The following is an 18,951-nucleotide window of genomic DNA, read 5'->3' on the forward strand; positions in this document are numbered from 1 at the left end:
TTCTGATGATGTGTGGCCCACTAATAAGGTTAGCAACATCTCAAATCCATCAGGGAGATGGGACGTCCAAGCCCACCTTATTGGACGTCCAGGCCCACCATGCATGCATGGGTTGGGTGGCCTCCAAACTTGATTTTTTATAAAGATTTTAATATAATAATGGATATGAAATTTTGTCAACCTATCAAGGTGGATCCCACTTGATGAATCAGGGCAATAAGCCCTTGGATTAATTTATATGGGTTGAAATATGGACAGTATGTGTTGATGTCCAGATTTCAGGCCCAGTTTGAGCATAGCTTTTGAGTTAATATTTGGATCTGTTTGAATGTCCTTTTCTCCCAAATTTCTTTGGAAATTTTATAGTGCATGGACCCCACTTTGATATGGAATGGGGCCCACACCATTTCTCCCATGATTAAGACCCATGAGATGGGCCAAAGTGGGCTAACTGTCTAGAAATTTCTGAACAGTTCAACAACACTGTAAGTTAGAAATGAGCATTTTTATCTGAGTTTCTTAAATAAGTGGGCCACCCCAGTAGACCCCACTTGCTGTACATGAGCAGGACCACCCTTTCCACCAATTTTCCAGGGGTTTGGACAAGTTTAGGCCCACCCCATGTGGTCCCAAACATATGGACAGTTATAATTCCAGCAACATTTCACCCGGGACAGACTGTAATTCCGAATTTAATTAAAATACTTCTGGGTATCCAAAAATTATGAAAATTTATAGAAAAGTGGACCACCCTTGGTAGGACCTACCTACCAATTTTTGGGGCCAAAAGACCCCTGTGCATACCGTGACGGGGGCTGGACTAGCCCATCATGTTGGGACGTCCAGGACAACCAGATTTTCTGGACAGAATGTTTTCTTTAAATAAATTAAAATCCTTATGAGTATCCAAAAATCATGAAATTTTGTGAAGGTGTGCCCCACCCATGGATGTACAAACTTACAAAATTTCAGGTCCAACGGGCCCCTGTACCGTCCGTGGTGCGGCATGGAGTAGCCCCCCAAGCTGGGGCATCCAGCCTTGGCTAGCCGTTCAGGCCACCTTATGGGCCCACCTTGATGTATTTTATATCCCACCATTCATCCATGTGGGGTCCATAGGGGATTTGATCATCCTCCCCTTCAATAGCTTCCTATTGGAGCCCATTGAATGAGTTTCTGGGCCAACTATCCAAGCCCATAGAGCTGCCTACACGTGGGACACCCAGCCCATTGGGCTGCTGCTGGACATCCAGTCCAGTAGCATGGCCCATCTGATTTATCTGATAAATCCACTCCCTTCATTTGGTGGCCCCCCCCCCCCCCCCCCCCTCCCCCCACCTCGTGACATGTATGGGCCACCAGGAACTAAAATAAACATATAATTTAATTAATTTTTAAATTTCCAGCAATGCCAGATTGCGAGAGAGCTGGAATTTTAGCAATAGGTCTATGGTTGTTGCCCATAAATGGATGTTTTGGGGTAGTCCACTAAATTTGGAGATATTATTACACATATCTTGCCCTATTTTCAATTATATTTTAGGCTTAATTAGTGCATATTTAAGGCTCATTCCAATTGAGTTTTATTGGACTAGTCTTCTTAGTTATTTGTTGGTTTTTCTTAGGCCCATTGGACCTTTGGGGCCTATATTATCATGTCATTGTGATGGGTTTTATGGGTCAAATACTCAAGTAGTTGGGCCCTTACTTGCCCATTTAAAATGAATCCATGCTTGGGCTGAGATATGAGGCCCAACTTACTTGTTTTAAATGTAAGGATTACCCATATGTTTAAAATAATGGGCTGCCCATTAGGCCCACCACAATGAGTGGATTCATGACCCTTATGGTTAGGCCCAAACCTTGTTTAAGGGCCCACCATGTTGCCTATATATTGGGCTTAGTATATGGCCCACTGGGCCATGGATTGCTTGGGCCTTGGACCTTACTTTATCTGCGTATAGTTAGTGGGCTACCTTTTAGGACCCAGTTGAGGTTGAATATCGAGCTACCTTTTGTGACCCAGTTGAGGTTAAATGTCCTCCTTAGCAGCCCTAAGGTAGGCCCACAGGGCCCTTATGGGTGGTTGAAGGCCCACCTTGGACCTTGTTAGGACAATTTCTTCCTTGAGGCTTTATGACTTTCTTAGCTTGTGGGCCACCCCAAAGTATTGAGCCCCTATTAGAGGACTTCTCCTTTCCTAAGAGTACCTGTCTATGTATCTAGACATTGTTCCTCCTTGGGAAGGAGGAATATATTCTACAGGTAGCATACTTACATCGTTGTGACCCATATGTATTATTTGTGTGAATTGATTACATTTTGTGGTGGTCATAGAGGGATGGAGTTTCTTTCCTTGTGCACATTCAGTGCCTGAAGCTTATGCATGATCAGTATGTATGACTCATGCATTGGCATCACATTTCATGATGATACCACCTTTGCTTCACCAGGGCTTTGCTTCCACAGGGATGTTCGTTGATGGCCGTATGTGTGGACATCAAAAATATTACTTGAGCATACCGAGTGTATAATATGCCCATGGGTGAAATTTTTAAAACTTCCATGGTACCAAGGATGTGCCCCAACGCCGTGACCGAGTGAAAACTATGAGCACACGAGGGTCTTATACCGTTAGGCCGCGACTCCCACTGTCATATAGTCGGTTGGGTAGGGGTGTAGCCTTACTCGCCTAATGTAAAGAGGCATTGCTAGGCTGAGTCTGACCAGCTCGTAAATGGATCCACTACCGTCTGACCTTGTTAGTGATTGGTTGTCCACAAGCGGGTAGTGAGGTCTTTTATGCTTGTTTGACTGTGCGGGGTCTGTAGAGCGGCAGTCATTCCGCAGTGTAATGATCCCCGATGATTTCCTTATAATTGGAAACGTACTTGATATGTGGATTGGTTATGATCACTCGCATTATTTCGCATCGTATTCGCATCGGCTGTATAAGCCCCTTTATGCATTGCCTTGGTAAGGTGCCCAATACTCATTGCATCTTATTCATGATAAGCCTTGGTAAGGTGCCCAGTATTCATTGCATCTTATTCATGATAAGTCTTGGTAAGGCTAATGATATTGTTATAGAGCAAGTTTCCCTTCTTATACCTCCTACTATTCTTCTGTGTACCATTGTCACACACTGTCACCACCCTCTAAGCTTCTATAAGCTTATACATAATTGATGCGTGCAGGAGATCCTGCGCGGGTATCGTAGCAGCAGAGCATGGAGTAGAGTTGAGTTTGAGGACTCCAGTGTTGCAGACTTTCCTTTCCTTCTTCCGTTATTTTATGTATGTCCTTTTGGACCTTATGAAAACTTATAAAAGTTTAAATTCTTAGTGAATTTTGTGATGTGTGTCTTGTTATTCTCATATATACTTATTGTGATCTTGGGTATGCTCATATTGGAAATGATTATATTATTATGGAAATCTTCATTGTAGGATCCCAGGATTGGAACCTGCCTCAGGAGCCGAGAATGGAGTACTACGGAGGCTGTTGCTGCTAGAACTGGCCATCGGGTTCCTTGTGTATCCGGTTACCGAGTCTGGGGCGTGACAGGTTAAGAGTGCAACCCACTATTATATTATGATCATATCATACATGAGATGCATTTGGTAATAAAAAAGGATTCACTGCTGTAATATGTGAACCCTAATAAAGAAAATATAATAAGAAACTTTAACAACAATAACATATGACATGATAAGCTTTAATAAATATGTTTCCAATGATACTTGATTGAAATAACATAATGATGGACTATAAATATATAATATGACGGTTAAAATGGAGGATACGATTGGTAGTTGGGTCATTTTCTGTTTCTCTTAATTTTCTGCTGGCTAAATGATTTTATTTCAAAATATCTTCTTCTTTACTTATTAAGTGAATTATTATACGCGTGACGATTGCTCTAACTTTACGCTTTACTTTAATCTTATTTACGGTTTGTAAACTCGTACTAATAAAAGTAACATATTTTTTTAGTCGCCTTAAATTGTGCGCTTTCAACATCTATACTTTTACTCGCTCAGGGCGTGCATGTTCATTGTGTATAGATTTAGTCAGCTTAGGACATGCATGCTAAGTATCAATACTTTTGGTCGGCTTAAGGCGTGAACGATCAATATTTACATTTTTATTAATAACTTGAGACAACATTAATGGAGGTTCATTGATCTCTTTCATTAACAGATCTTGTAGCCACTTATTTTGCATTAAATCATATACACATTTAATAAAATTGGCGTCATAACTTTTTGAACATTTAAATACGTAGCTAAAGTGCTTAGCAACATTTTAGTAAATATGTTAGATACATAGACAATAATATGTTTTTGGCATCACTGAAGCTATCACATTGTTCATTGCGGCATCTTGATTTGTTAGGACTGTCATTGGTTATTTTTCAAATATCACACTTAAAATGATTGAAAAAGACTAATTGAAATATACGATCGTTTTATCTTATAATAAAGTTGTACCAAATATTATAGTTTGCTTATGGTAATTTACCTTAATAAATGAGATAAATGACCACCCATAATATTTACTTTAAACATGATATCAAAGAAAATCATGTCTCAAAAAAATATTATAGTCCATTATTGACTTTACATCTATCCAGAGCATATTCGTGTTATGATCATTTTCATGTACTTATATTGCATAGAAGAAATATGAATTATCTACCTATATTTTTTGAAAGCATTCTAAAACGACTGATACATCACAATTTTTCATTTATTTCATTCGCTTTCTCCATAAGTAGTTTTTATATTCAATGGGTAGGAAACTCAAATCCTCACATCTTCAGATTACCTACTTAAAAATTTTATAATTGCTTTTGGTGTTAATTTTGAATCATCTACCATATATGTTTTAACTTTTTTAACGTCACTTAAGCCTTTTTATGACCTGAACATATGCATCTTCAATGGTGTAACAACCTTATGACTATAATCTGTCATAAACAAGGTATTCCGTATCGGTAACCGTGGCCGTAACGGTCACCACCATTACCGATATGGGTTTCGGCCATAACGGCCGATACGGGGGCATTACGACCTATGTAACAGTTGAAAATTTTCTTTTACCCGAAAATTTCTAAAAAAATATCCAGAAAATCAAGAATCATGTAAGTATTTTAAATATGTATTCATTTTTTGTTTTAAATATGTTTATGGTAGTGTAATGGTTCACTCTTTGGTGAGAGTGTTGCATCGGGCTATCTAGTGAATTGTTTAGTATGATTATGTCTCTAATGTTCATACATCACAATCAAGCATTAGAACAAGAAATCAAAAAAAGGCATAAATACTGTTTTTTCATTTTTTATTTTATTTTTAAAAAAAAGGCCCTTGGAGATTCTATTCACTCAAATCACTTCAATCCACAGTTTTAATCTTAAAAGCTATAATAAGAGTGGTCGAAATATTTTGTAAAATAATATAGGAGAGTTTTTTTAATGAGAAAAGTGAAAAAGAGGAGAAAAATTAATTTAAATTAAAAAAGAAAAGAAAAGAGAGATTGTTTTTCGACCGTTACAGGAGTAACGGTCATTATGCCCTGTAACTGTATTTATGGCCATCGTAACTGCTGATATGGTCTCAAAAAACTTACTGTCCATTTTTACCCCTATATTGCATAACAGTCATGGCCGTTACCTATACGTATCGGCCTTTACGGGCGTATCGTAACAGATATGGAATACCTTGGTCAGAAAGCTAGTTACATGGCATTTTCCATTCACCTTAAGCTTCAAACTCATGATTGGTCGACATGTAGTTTTTGTACTTGGAGGGGTAAACTTTAGTTGATCAATTTATTTCTTTATATATTTTTGATATTCTTTAGAACAAAATATTCTCTAAAGTATGACACCATCGTATGATTTTCTTATATGTCCCTTTCAAGCACTGAATCATGTTTTCTCAACATAATTATTATAATATTCATATGTACTCTTGTCAAAAGTATATTTAATTCCTACTTCTGGTTCCTTATTTAACTTCTCTTATATATTGACCAATATATTTACTACTTATCTTTTATTTATTGACTTGCTTCTTGATTATCTATTTCAATATCAAACTCCAACCTGTGATATGGTTGAAAAGATGCCTGACTCTCAAATGTATTATTATCTATTTTACCACATTTAAAAGTGAAAACTACAAAATAAAGTGAAGTTAAAAGCATTCAAATATCTCGAAAGTGTTATGAATTTTTTATCAATCACGGGTATGTCTTATGAATTTATCTTATTTATACATTATTTATTTAACTATATAATTGACAACCTACTTGCCCCCTCAGTCTTTTTGGATTATAAAGTTTTTCAGAGAAAAAATGAGAAAGTTAGAAAGGGCGATGGATATCCAATAATAACATGTTTCTTTTCACTCATCTCTAGCAAACAAATAAACTACTCATTTGCCTCTCTTAACTACGAGCAAATGATACATCCAAGATGAGTAACCAAATATTAAGTGTCCTCCATAGAACTTTGGATAATAATAACTTTCTGAAAATGATTTTAGATTTCTAATTATTATAATCAAAGTTTCTAACATATCCAAAAGCATAGAAAAGCTCCGAAGGGACCTTTGTAAAGTAACCACATGGTGGGATATACCTAACATATGATGCAGATTTTAGAAACATGCTGAAAGCAGCCCTGCATAGGGGTTAGAGTTGCATATGGGTATAACAAAACATATTAAAACTAAGAAAAGTATGCTAACTTCATTCAGATTAGATTGGAAAATATTATTGGCATCTTTGCCCACATTGAGATAGATAACTAATCAAATCCCATCAACGAAGATAAAAATGGAGTGATTAAAAAAATTACTGCTAATTGCATCATTTAGAATCAAGTACTACAAAACAAAAGAAGACATATGAGTCATATACATAATCTAAAGAAAGAAAATGAAAATTAATGAAAAGAAAAATTCACTTTCTCCTATTATTTAGAGTATTAAAAAATGGAGCAACCAACAAGTCTTTTTGTAATTCCATTCACTTCCTTTGAGTTTATGCAAAACTCAATTTTAAGGATTTCTCTTTTCCAATATATACATTGTGATCGAAATAGTTGCCAGAGTGTTGTAACATGAGGCAACATCTTATCGAATTAAGGCTCCCCTCTGCGTAGATAAACTGTGATCAAATTCAAAGAAGAAGATGAATAACATTCAAAACAACATACCCGCATGGGATTTGGACGAATGACAAGCGTCACGGGTGTGTTCCCCACACACACGAGTTCGATTCCTCTCCTCGAGATTACCTAATGCACGTGATTTCCAGATGATTGCATGCATCCATAGAATAATCTGACCTCAAAATGGGGTGGGGACACCTTGATGTTATTTAAAAAAATAAATTAAACAACATTTGAAAATCAAATTCAAATATCAAATGAAGCCATACTGTCAATCGTTTTAAAGAGCTTGTAAAAAGGTAAGATAATGAAACAAATTACTTTCTAAGATAGAAACCATAATATGATTGATTAATAAATGCAGAGGTGGTGATGCAGCTGATGCACTATCTCAGTTCGTATGGCCTTAGGCTGTGGCGAGAGAGAGAGAGAGAGAGACCTGATTGAGAGACCAAGAGCCTTAACAATTGAGCACTTAGTACAGAGATGTGGACCCCGCCTCTTACGCTCGTTTTGCACCAATGAAGAAGCTTTACATTACTTAGCTCTCTCACAATTGAAGCAGTTAGTATGCAATCTGCATCCAGTGTCTTGCCCACAATTGGTTGGATTTAGTCTAGGCAAGGGCTCCGTGTGGCCCACCCTAATGCATGGGTTTTATACATATTCATCCATTTTGCTGGGTCATTTAAAGGGCATGGACCCAAATTATTAGTCAAATCTAAAGGTTCAAGTGGACCACATATTAGGGATTGAACACTACCATTAAAAAGTTCAAGGGAGCTACATAAGTTTTGATCAAGCTGATATTCGTGTTTTCCCTTCATTTAGGTATATGTGACCACCTTGGATGGCAAATAAACATCACCATAGGTCCTAGGAAGGTTTCAATAGTGGGCGTCATTATCATTGATTGGTGTTTCCCGTGACGTGGTCCACTCGAGCCTTAGATTTGCCTATTTTTTGGGCTCATACTTAAAATGACTAGGTAACCATAGCCCTTGCCTAGACTAAGTCCTTAAGGGCGGGGGCATAATACAATTCACCTCTCCCAAAAACAAATTCTAACCTCTGAGCTGTACGTGCTTTTTGATTGAAATAGGACCATTGAACAACTCATCATTCGCATCGCACGTGTCATTCACATATGCCATCCAAGCCATCCAAATTGTGGGAATCATGGACGAATCATTTCTCTAAGATGAAAGAGAGAAAAAAAGTAATTATAACTATTTGATTTGGCTGAAATAAAGCCGGGATTGCCCTTAGAAGCTAGGCGAGGCCCATTATGATGTTTGTGAGAAATCTACTCCATCTATAACACATACATCATGGTGGGGCCGTACAACTTTGTCAGTCCAACAGACTACACTACGCAATCCGTATCCATTAGGTTGGGTTTGGACATGTCTAGACATGTTTTTCAAGTCCATGAGAGGAGCATAGGCTAAGATATAATCATAACAATTTTGTGCCGAGCTTATGGCCCGACCTAAACTCATGTCAGTGTGTAGAGAGAGAGAGAGAGAGAGAGAGAGAGAGAGAGAGATACTCTCCTGAGAAGTTTATGAGGGAACTTTGTAAAAAGTTTTGACACGTGATGAGGGCACAAAATCGGGACAGTCTACTAGATGAGTCACCTCATGAATTTCGTAGGGCTAAGACAAAAAAGTAAGCCCCATGAATTTCATTAGGTGACTTATCCACCAGACTATCCAAAATTTGTCCAGATTTTATGCCTGAATCCCGTGTTAAAACTTCTTATGAAGTTCCTTCCTGAAGTTTTTAGAAGTGCATCTCAAAATTTTAGATGAGTAAAAAAGGTAGCCCAAAAAGTTTCATGAGGTGATTCATCAAGCGAACCATTCGGATCTTCTGCTCACATCACATGTCAAAAGTTCTCACGAAGATCTCATGAAAACCGGTTCTTACAAGAGTATTTTTGTACCGAGAGATGCTCTCCTAATAACTGGTTCTCAAAGAAACTTCATGAGAACTTTTGACACATGTGATGTAAGTTCTTACCAAGCCAGTCGATGAGAGTGACCTTGTGCGATGTATGTAGAGAATCGCTCAGTACTGGGAGTTTAGCCCTTTCGAGTCAAGCACACAATGCATTCGAATGATATAATTAAGTGCATGATTTAGTAATTTACTTGTATTGGAATTGCAAATTTTCATTTACCGTAGATTTAAATAACTTAAAACTTGCATTTTATTTACATATTTGGTATATGTAAGCAGTCATGGATGGGTCGGGCTCACAAGTATCCTTACAAATGGTAACCCAAATGATTTTGGGCAAGGATTTGCCGGCATGAAGTCTGCGCGCGATCTGTAGATGACCCCTAAAAAAAAATGGAGATCATTTTTCTATGCATGCTCAAATTCTCAAGGCTTGGTTTCGGTAGTGAACCCTTGTTAGCATGGTCAATGCTGGAAAAGCTCAGTGGGCCATTATGATGTCTGTGTATTATCTATGCTGTCAGCTCAATTTAGGGCATGAGATGAAAAATGAGGGAGATCCAAATCTCAGGTGGAGCCCACTTTTTAGTGGTGATTGAACACATTTCAGGGTATTATATGAAAAATGAGGTATATCCAAATCTCAGGAGGAGCCCACTATTTAGTGGTGATTGAACGCATTTTATGGCATGATATGAAAAATGAGGTTGATCCAAATCTCAGGTGGAGCCCACTATTCAGTGGTGATTGAATGCATTTTAGGGCATGATATGAAAAATAAGGTAGATCCAAATCTCAAGTGGAGCCCACTAAATATTGAACACATTTTAGGGCATAATATGAAAAATGAGGTTGATCCAAATATCAGGTGGAGCCCACTATTTAGTGGTGATTGGAGCCCATTAAAGGGTATGATATGAAAAATGAAGTTGATCCAAATCTCAAGTGGAGCTCATTATTTAGTAGTGATTGATCGCATTTTAGGACATGACATGAAAAATGAGGTAGATCTAAATCTCAAGTGGAGCCTACTATTTAGTGGTGATTGAACACCTGTTAGGTCATGATATGAAAAATGGGGTTGTTAGGTGGAGCCCACTATTTAGTGGTGATTGAACGCATTTTAGGGCATGGGATGAAAAATGAGGTTGATCCAAATCTCAGGGGGAGCCCACTATTTAGTGGTGATTGAACACCTATAGTTAAAAACTTATTGGCCCGCTGTAATGATTATTTGCCATCCAAACTGTTGATTTGGTCACCCAGACCTTGATGAGGGGAAAAACCAAAATATCAGCTTGATCCAAAACTTTTGTAACCCACAAAAAGTTTTAATGGTGAGTGTTTAATGACCACTCTTTTTCTTTTTTAAATTTATTTTATTTTATTTTATTTTAATGGTGTGGTCTACCTGAGATTTGAATCTATCTCAATTTTGGGCTCGTACATTATAATGATATGGAGAAATGAATGGACGGTATGGATAAAACAAATAATTCATAGTGGGGCGCATAGAGCTTTTCCAGCACCGGACCATTCCAGGGACCGGAAGACCCCAGCTCCGTGGCTCTTATTTCGGAAACGCTCACCTGCGAACCCGTTCGTACCTGTTACATACGAACTTTTTTGAGAACCCATCATACTTGATGTGGATACAAAATCTGAACCGTTCATGTGAAGCAGAACCTCGTGAAATCCCCCAGGACCAAGTTTTACTTTGATCTAGAACTTTTATGGGCCAGAAAAAATTAAAACAGTTTCCTCCCTTGATTTGAATTTCTCTTTGCTATGGCCCACCAGAATTTTAGATTAGGGTTAAAATTTGTACATAAGTTTCATGGGATTCTGCATCACATGGACCGTCCAGATTAGACACCTATGACACGTGTGCAAAGGTGCGCACGTGCGTAGGTGCGCAGGGGAGCATGACTCGCTCTTATTTATCAAGGGAGCGGATCAGGTGGTAACACCTCAGGGGGTGTTGTGTCCACGTTATCACCTTACAGGGTGTTACCCTTACGGTGGGGTCCACCAGTGGTTACACCTCGTGGGATGGAAATCCGATTGCGTACTGAGTTACCCGGTATGCTCTTACCGTACTGAGTAAATTCTGTTGGGCCCACACATTAATGTATTTGGTTTATCCACGCAGTTCATCTGTTTTCCGATATTATTTGAAGGGTTGAGACTAAAATTGAAGCATATCCAAATCTCAAATGGACCATGCCATATGAAACAGTAGGAGTAATGATTTCCACCGTTGAAACCTTGCTAGGCCCCACAGTGATTTGTATTTGTCATCCAAACCGTTCATAAGATCCAAAAAACATGGATGAAGGGAAAACACAAATATAAGTTTGATCCAAAACTTTTGTGGCCCTTAAGAAATTTTCAACCGTGGACATTCAATTCACACTGTTTCCCATGGTGTGGTCCATTTGAGATTTAGATATGCTTATCTAAATCTTAATTTTTGGGCTCAAAATCTAAAATTATCTAGTAAAATGGATAGAAGGAGTGGATACAATACATAAATCAGCGTTCTGAGTTACTAAGCAATCCGCTCCCTATGGGGTGTTAACATTACCATGGGGTCCACATTATCGCATTTATTACATTAAAGGGTGTTATCCGTACGGTGGGGGTACATCTTGATCATATGTTATATATCAACACGGTCCATTTGTTTTTACGGCTCATTTTAGCGCGTGTTACCAAAATTTAAGTAAATCCAAATTTCAGGCATACCACACCACAGTAAATATTAGTTCAACAATGGCATTAAAAGGTCCCAGAGTCCATTTGAAAATATGTAATGCTCATTTTGCATCCAATGCGTTGGTAAGGTGTAACGCTCATTTGCTATCCAAGCCGTTGGTAAGGTCAAACAGATCTGTGTGAAGGAAAAATACAAATATCAAAATATCAACTTGTTTCAAAATTTCTATAACTCATAAAAAAGCTTTTAATGGTTATTACAGTGGTAAGGAGATTTGTAAATCCGTTTAATTTTTAGAATAACTTCATAGAAAACGGATTGGTGAATAAAATTAGCTGAGCTGATAAGTTCATGCAACGGAAACTTAGGTGGGGCCCACCGTGATGTTTGTGAGAAATCCACCCCGCCTGTCAGTTTTGTGAGCTCATTTTTTGACACGGGACTAAAAATGAGCCGGGTTAAATACTCAAGTGGGCTGAGAGACGTGAGAATTGAATGGTCCACAGTTGAAATATTTGTGGGCCACAGAAGTTTTGAATCAGGGTAATATGTGTGTTCTTAGTTCATCCCAGTAGGAATTATAAACAGTATGGATGGTATTTAAACATCACTGTTGACACCAGCGAGGTTTCAACGGCAGGAATTTTCCTACCCACCTCTTCCTTTAGTGCGGCTCACTTGAGCCTTGGATCCTGCTCACTTTTGGTCTCAAGTCCTAAAATGATTTCAAAAAACGGATGAACAGAATAGATTTCTCACACACATTACGATGGGGCCCACAGAGCACCGACCACTACCCATTGGCTACTGGCAGGGGGAGTAGCCAATCCGTTTCCGATTCAAAAGCCCGCCTATTCTGCTCCCATTCATGCCATCCATTCCGCCAACTTCCATCCGTCCGTCCAACCATTTTCCAAGATTTTTTATTTTTATTTTTATATATACTCAGACAGAGTATGGCGCTTGGTACGCAGCCACACAGAAATTGAACATGTAGCACATATTAACTAAAGATCAACCACCTAAATTGTGGAACCCACTGTCTCTAAGTCAAATTCCTAAAATAAAATTGGTAGAAAATTTCCAGCCTTTGATTTTTGGACACATGTTTATTGAGACAGGACAATTGTACATTTTTGAGTTTGAACCGTCCAACAAATGTCCACCAATCCGATATTCTTATAATCAAGTAAGAGTAATTTTTTGTTAATGAAACATCTAAACTATAACTTACAATTTGGACACTTTATCCTCACTTAATTATATGCCAAACATGCAATTTTTAAGTAATATCTAAGTGCCCGCGTATCATCCATTTCAATCCGCCGGAGTATCAAATATTTTCTCTTCCTCAAATCTCCCATCTCCTGCCTTCTCGTAAATGCGCGGAAAGAAAAACCAGAACACTGACCGCATTCGCGGGAACAACCAGAAGCATTCGCGGGAAGGAGAGAGAGAGAGAGAGAGAGGAATTCCATCCATGGCGTATACCAGAATCGTTCTCCATTCGTTTCCATTGCTTCATGTCTTTCTCCTATTTCATCTCTCCATTGCCGCCGATGACGTTTCCCACGGCAACGATTCTTCTAAGTGCAATAACGAATACAATACGGTAAACGGAATTCTCTCACATTCATACGATTCGGCGGATTTGTATTTTGGTAAATGAAAATAATGCCTTTCTTTTGTTCGACGGAATGTGGAATCCCAATCTATTGCGTTACTTGTTTCCTGATACCGATACGTCATGCCTTATCTTGCGATGGATAGTGGAATTTCTTCAATGGAATTTTATAGATGCTTCAGGATTTGATTTATTTCCTACTCTTGCTAAGGCCGCTGGTTCATTTGTTTGAGATCCTGGCCGTTGATCAGATGGGTTCCATTGTTAATTTTTTCTGGCCCAGAAATCAGGTTGGCTGTGGTGAAAATGTGAATGAGAAAAAAAGGGTGGTTTTAGAAAAATTGACCAATGGTTCCACGTTTGATTCACAAGTATGGGCCATCTATGAGCGGACTGGATTTTTGGGCCAGGGCAGAAAATTGTAGGGCTTGTCTGATAAATGGCCCGGATCTTGCATATCTGTTCCACATTGCCAAATGACATGCAGCCAAGAGTAGGATTCTAATCCCTGTTTTCATCATTGAATTGCTAGGCCTTTTCTTTTGCATCTCTGATTTAAATAGAGGAGAGGATCACTAATTGGTGTAGGTTGGGTTGTTCGATGGTCATGGTGTTGGGTGCACAAGTGGACATCTAGGCATTTATTATTATTATGGATCGAGCGATACAATTACGTGATTGATTCGGAGAGCTGAAACACGATACCCGGGGTAAAGCTCAAATCAACCACATGCGGAAAGACAAGCCAATTCACATACTTGATTCCACCGCGAAAGTGGTTGCCGACGACATGTTCTTGCTCCAAGTAGACGACATACACAGAGTCATGCTCACTTGCGCACCAATTCTCACGAGAACTCATGAGAACTTTTTGAGAATTCATCTCACGTGATGTGAGCCTAAAATCTGAACGGTCCACGTGATGCAACGCCCCATGAAACCCTGGGGCCCAACTTTCATCCCGATTCAAAACTCTGGTGGGTCGTAACAAAAAGAGAGGCAAATCAAGGGAGGAAACTGTTTCCGTTTGCCATGGCTGACTTCTCACGTGTTCTCGTGAGAACTAGTGCGCAGGTGAGCATTTCAATATATATATATATATATATATAGGGAAATGGTACTATCAGGTCGACCTCATGGGAACTTCCCATGAGGTCGAGCTGTGTGGGCCCAACCATGATGTATGTTGAACATCAGCCCATCAGCCAGTCGCACCATTCCATGGTGGGCCACATGCTTAAAAATCAAGTCAATCCATGACTTGGGTGGGCCACACCACATACAACATTTTGACAGGGGTTACCCTCCCATTAAAACATTCAAAATCATTTATTGGGCCCACTGAGATGTGGTTCACAAATCCATCTCATCCGTTGTGTGTGTCCTACTTGGATGAGGGGTCAGACCAAGTTTCAGCCGCATCCAAGACTCAGGTGGGCCACACCAAGTGCGTTTACATGTTTTAGGCATGTCTTCAAATGGTTTTAGATGGTATTGTCCACCTGAGTTCTGAATACAACTGATTTTTGGGATAGCTAATGAGCTGAAGGAGACCCATCAAATGCACGGTGTTGATGTTCGACACACATCACGGTGGGCCCACACAGCTCGACCTCATGGGAAGTTCCCATAAGGTTGACCTCATATATATATATATATATATATATATATATATATGCAATGCTCGAATTATCTCCGATATTATCTTTATCTCCAGCTCAGCGATACCGATAACACTGGTAGCAATACCGATAACGCTGGTAGTATCAGAAATTCTAGGTATTAGCAATGTATCGCTAAGTATCAACAACGTATCAATATCGCTAATGTAATCGTCAATATTTTCAACTATGTAAATTCTAGGTGTCGCTTGTATTACCAATGCATCAATATCGCCAATGTATCACCAATATTTTCGAATATGTAATTTCTAGGTCACACTTGTATCATTGGTGTATTGACGATATTTCAATAATATCGTCAACATATTGATATCATCAAAATTTTGTTTATTAGAAAAAAAATTATTTCAAATTTTATTTTTTTTTCATGGGCACATGGTTGTGTGTGGTGTTTAATTTGTCATTGATAATATCTCAATATTATCGATATCTCAACATGTGAGATATTGAGATCACAATATTTCATTTCCTTTCCAATTGTTGATGATTTCTTGGTGAAATATCATGTGTTGTTGATATTTTGTAATATCAATGGATGTTTGGATGGAAGGGTGGATGGCTAAATAGGCCAGAGGGGATGGTTGGACTAATTTCTTACAACAACACATGCTCTTAAGGCCCCATTAAATGAAAACTTGTTATGTACGAAGTCTTTTTGCATTTTTATTTTTATTTTTAAAATTTCTAAATATGCAAATATGTACATTTTAACATCTCTTGAAGTTTAGCTGAAAATTTCACCGTTTTTCCCATGTATCCCCTCATTTCCGGTTATCAGTGATATTCTCAGTGATATTGATATTGTTTCCGTATCCCTGGCCAACGAAACTTATAGCAATACCAATATTTCGAACACTATATATATATATATATATATATATATATATATATATATATATATATATATATATATATATATGCAGTGTTGTGGAATGCACACGGTGGGGCCAACACAGCTCGACCTCATGGGAACTTCCCATGAGGTCGACCTCATATATATATATATGTATATGTATATATAGGGAAAAGGTTCTATGCGGTCGAGCTCATGGGAACTTCCCATGAGGTCGAGCTGTGTGTGCCCCACCATGATGAATGTTGAACATCAACACCATGCATTTGATGGGTCCCCTTTAAATTATGGGATATCCCAAAAATCATCCGTATACGGAACTCAAGTTGGCCATACCATCTAAAATCATGTGAAGACATGCTTAAAGCATATAAAAGCACTTGGTGGGGAGCACTTGAAATTTGGATGCGTCTGAAACTTGGTCTGACCCCTCATCCAAGTGGGACACACATAACGGATGGGCTGGATTTGTGAACCACATCTTGGTGGGCCCAACAAATGATTATGAATGTTTTAATGGAGGGTAACTCCTCTCAACTTTTGTATGTGGTGTGGCCCACAAAAGTCACGGATTGGCTTGATTTTTAAGCCCTAGGCCTACCATGGAATGGTGCATCTGATTGATGGGGTACATGTTCGATATGCATCACGGTGGGCCCACACAACTCGACCTAATGGGAAGTTCCCATGAGCTCGACCGCATAGAACCTTTTCCCACACACACACACACACACACACACACACACATATATACTATATGCTCGACCGTATTATACCTTCCATAGGGTCGAGTGTTGGCGGCACGTTATTCGCTGGATGGTGAAAATTTTAAACAAATCGAGAAATTTTATAGGAAAACTGGATAAACAAAACCGGTGTAACCGGTTATTAAAATACCCTTCCACCTCTATCTCTCTCACGCTTATTTTATGCCAAAAACTTTGCGCGAGAAACTTATGTGGGGCCTGCCGTGGTCTTTTTTTTTTTTGAGAAATCCACCCCGTCCATCCATTTTTCCATATCATTTTAGGACAAGAGGCCAAAAATGAGCCGGATCCAAGACTCAAGTGGGTCGAAAACGTGAGGATTGAGCGTCCACAGTTGAAATATTCGTGAGGCCACAGAAGTTTTAAATTAGGATAATATTTTTGTTTTCAGTTCGTCTCAGTAGGAATATTATTATGAACGGCATGGATGCAATTGAAACATCACTTTTAACCTAGGGAGGTTTCAACGGTAGGAATTTCCCCACCCACCTTTTCCTTTGGTGCGGCCCACTTGAGTCTTGGATCCTGCTCATTTTTGTCCCTGTGTCCTAAAATGATCTCCAAAAATTGATGGACAGGATGGATTTCACACAAACACTATTGTTGTCTGGAAAACGGTGCGACCCTGACAACCCATAGAATTTCTCAATGATTGAAGTTAAATTGATGATTCTATCCGTTTCAAGTGCATTCGCGGATTGGAAGCGGATTGCGTGCCTACTGAATAAACTCTGTGGGTCCACCGTTATTTATTTAGTTTATCCACTCCATTCATCCGTGTTAATAGATAAGTTTAGGTCTTGAGAACAAAAAGAAAGCATATACAAAGCTCAAGTGGACCACACCATAGTAAATAGTGTGATTAAATCTCTACCATTGAAAAATTCTTGGAGGCCATAGAAGATTTGGATAAAGCTGATGTTTGTGTTTTCTCTTCATCCATGTCTTTTTGATATTATTAACAGGTTGGATGGCAAATAAACATTAATGTGGGCCCTAGGAAGGTTTCAACGGTGGAAATCATTATTCCACACTGTTTCCTGTGGCGTGGTCCACTTGAGCTTTGGATTTACTATGATTTTGGGATCAACCCCTAAAATTAGCAGGAAAAATGGATGGACGGTGTGGATAAACCACATACATTCACAGTGGGCCCAACTGAGTTTACTCAGTACGATAAAAGCGCACTGAGTAACTCAGTACGCAATCCGATTTCTCACGGATTAGCAACGACAGGTTGAGTAGCAGACACACTACTGAAGTGATGTTACCAAGTTCTGTCGGCCCCACCATGATGTATATTTTGTATCCACACCTTCCATTCATTTGAAGAGTTCATTTTAGGGCAATATCCAAAGAATGAGTTAAATCCAAAGCTCCAGTGGACCCCAGCACAGAAAAGAGTGGGGACAGTGACGGCCATCATTAAAAACTTCTACGGGCCACGATGAAAGTTTCAGATCAAGCTGATATTTGTGTTTTCTCTTATTTCATGTCTTTTTTAACTTTTGAACAGGTTGAATTTCAAATAAACATTATGGTGGGCCTTGGGATAGTTTCAACGGTGGGAATCACTCTCCCCACTATTTTCTGTAGTGAGGTCCACTATAGATTTTTATATTCCTCATTCTTTGTCTCATGCCCTAAAATTATATCTCAAAATGGATGGACGATGTGGATACAACACATACATTATAGTGGGGCCACATAACTTGGAGATGTAACTTCTCTATCCTACTTGCTACTCAACCTGCCAGTATCTAATCTGCCTACATCCACTTCCATATTAAAAGGAACGCGGATTGCATCCTACCCCTGCCCGTACTGTGATTCGTCTGGGCAAGGCTTTGTGAGGCCTAATGTGATGTAAGTGTTTTATCTATTCCGTTCAAAGCTATTCTTAGATCATTTTAATATATGAACCAAAAAATGAAGTGAGTCCAAGGGTTAAGTGGACCACAAGGTGGGGATCGAACGTCCACCATTAAAAACTTCTTGCGAGCTGGAGAAGTTTCGGATCAAGTTGATAATTGTGTTTTCAATTCATCCACGTCTACATGACCTTATGAATAGGTTGGATGGTAAAACAACATAATGCTGGCACTTAGAAAGGTTTCAACCGTGAGTGTCATTATCGGTACAACCTCCTTTATTGTGGTCC

At 38.9% G+C, this 18,951-nt stretch overlaps 1 protein-coding gene across 3 annotated transcripts in view; it reads left to right on the forward strand.

Moving 5' to 3' along the window:
• The first annotated feature begins 13,236 nt into the window (after nucleotides 1-13,236).
• LOC131239677 (signal peptide peptidase-like 2) overlaps nucleotides 13,237-18,951 on the forward strand; it is a 113,245-nt gene continuing 107,530 nt past the window's right edge. For 2 of the 3 annotated variants that reach the window (XM_058237506.1, XM_058237507.1), the window contains exon 1: nucleotides 13,237-13,476. In XM_058237506.1, the coding sequence (XP_058093489.1) occupies nucleotides 13,246-13,476 (231 nt within the window). In that variant the 5' untranslated portion in view covers nucleotides 13,237-13,245. The remainder of the gene's footprint in view (nucleotides 13,477-18,951) is intronic. The other variant, XM_058237505.1, reaches the window with a different exon arrangement.

This window comes from Magnolia sinica, chromosome 3 (assembly GCF_029962835.1).
Source record: "Magnolia sinica isolate HGM2019 chromosome 3, MsV1, whole genome shotgun sequence".
In the NCBI taxonomy this organism is placed as follows: Eukaryota; Viridiplantae; Streptophyta; class Magnoliopsida; order Magnoliales; family Magnoliaceae; genus Magnolia; species Magnolia sinica.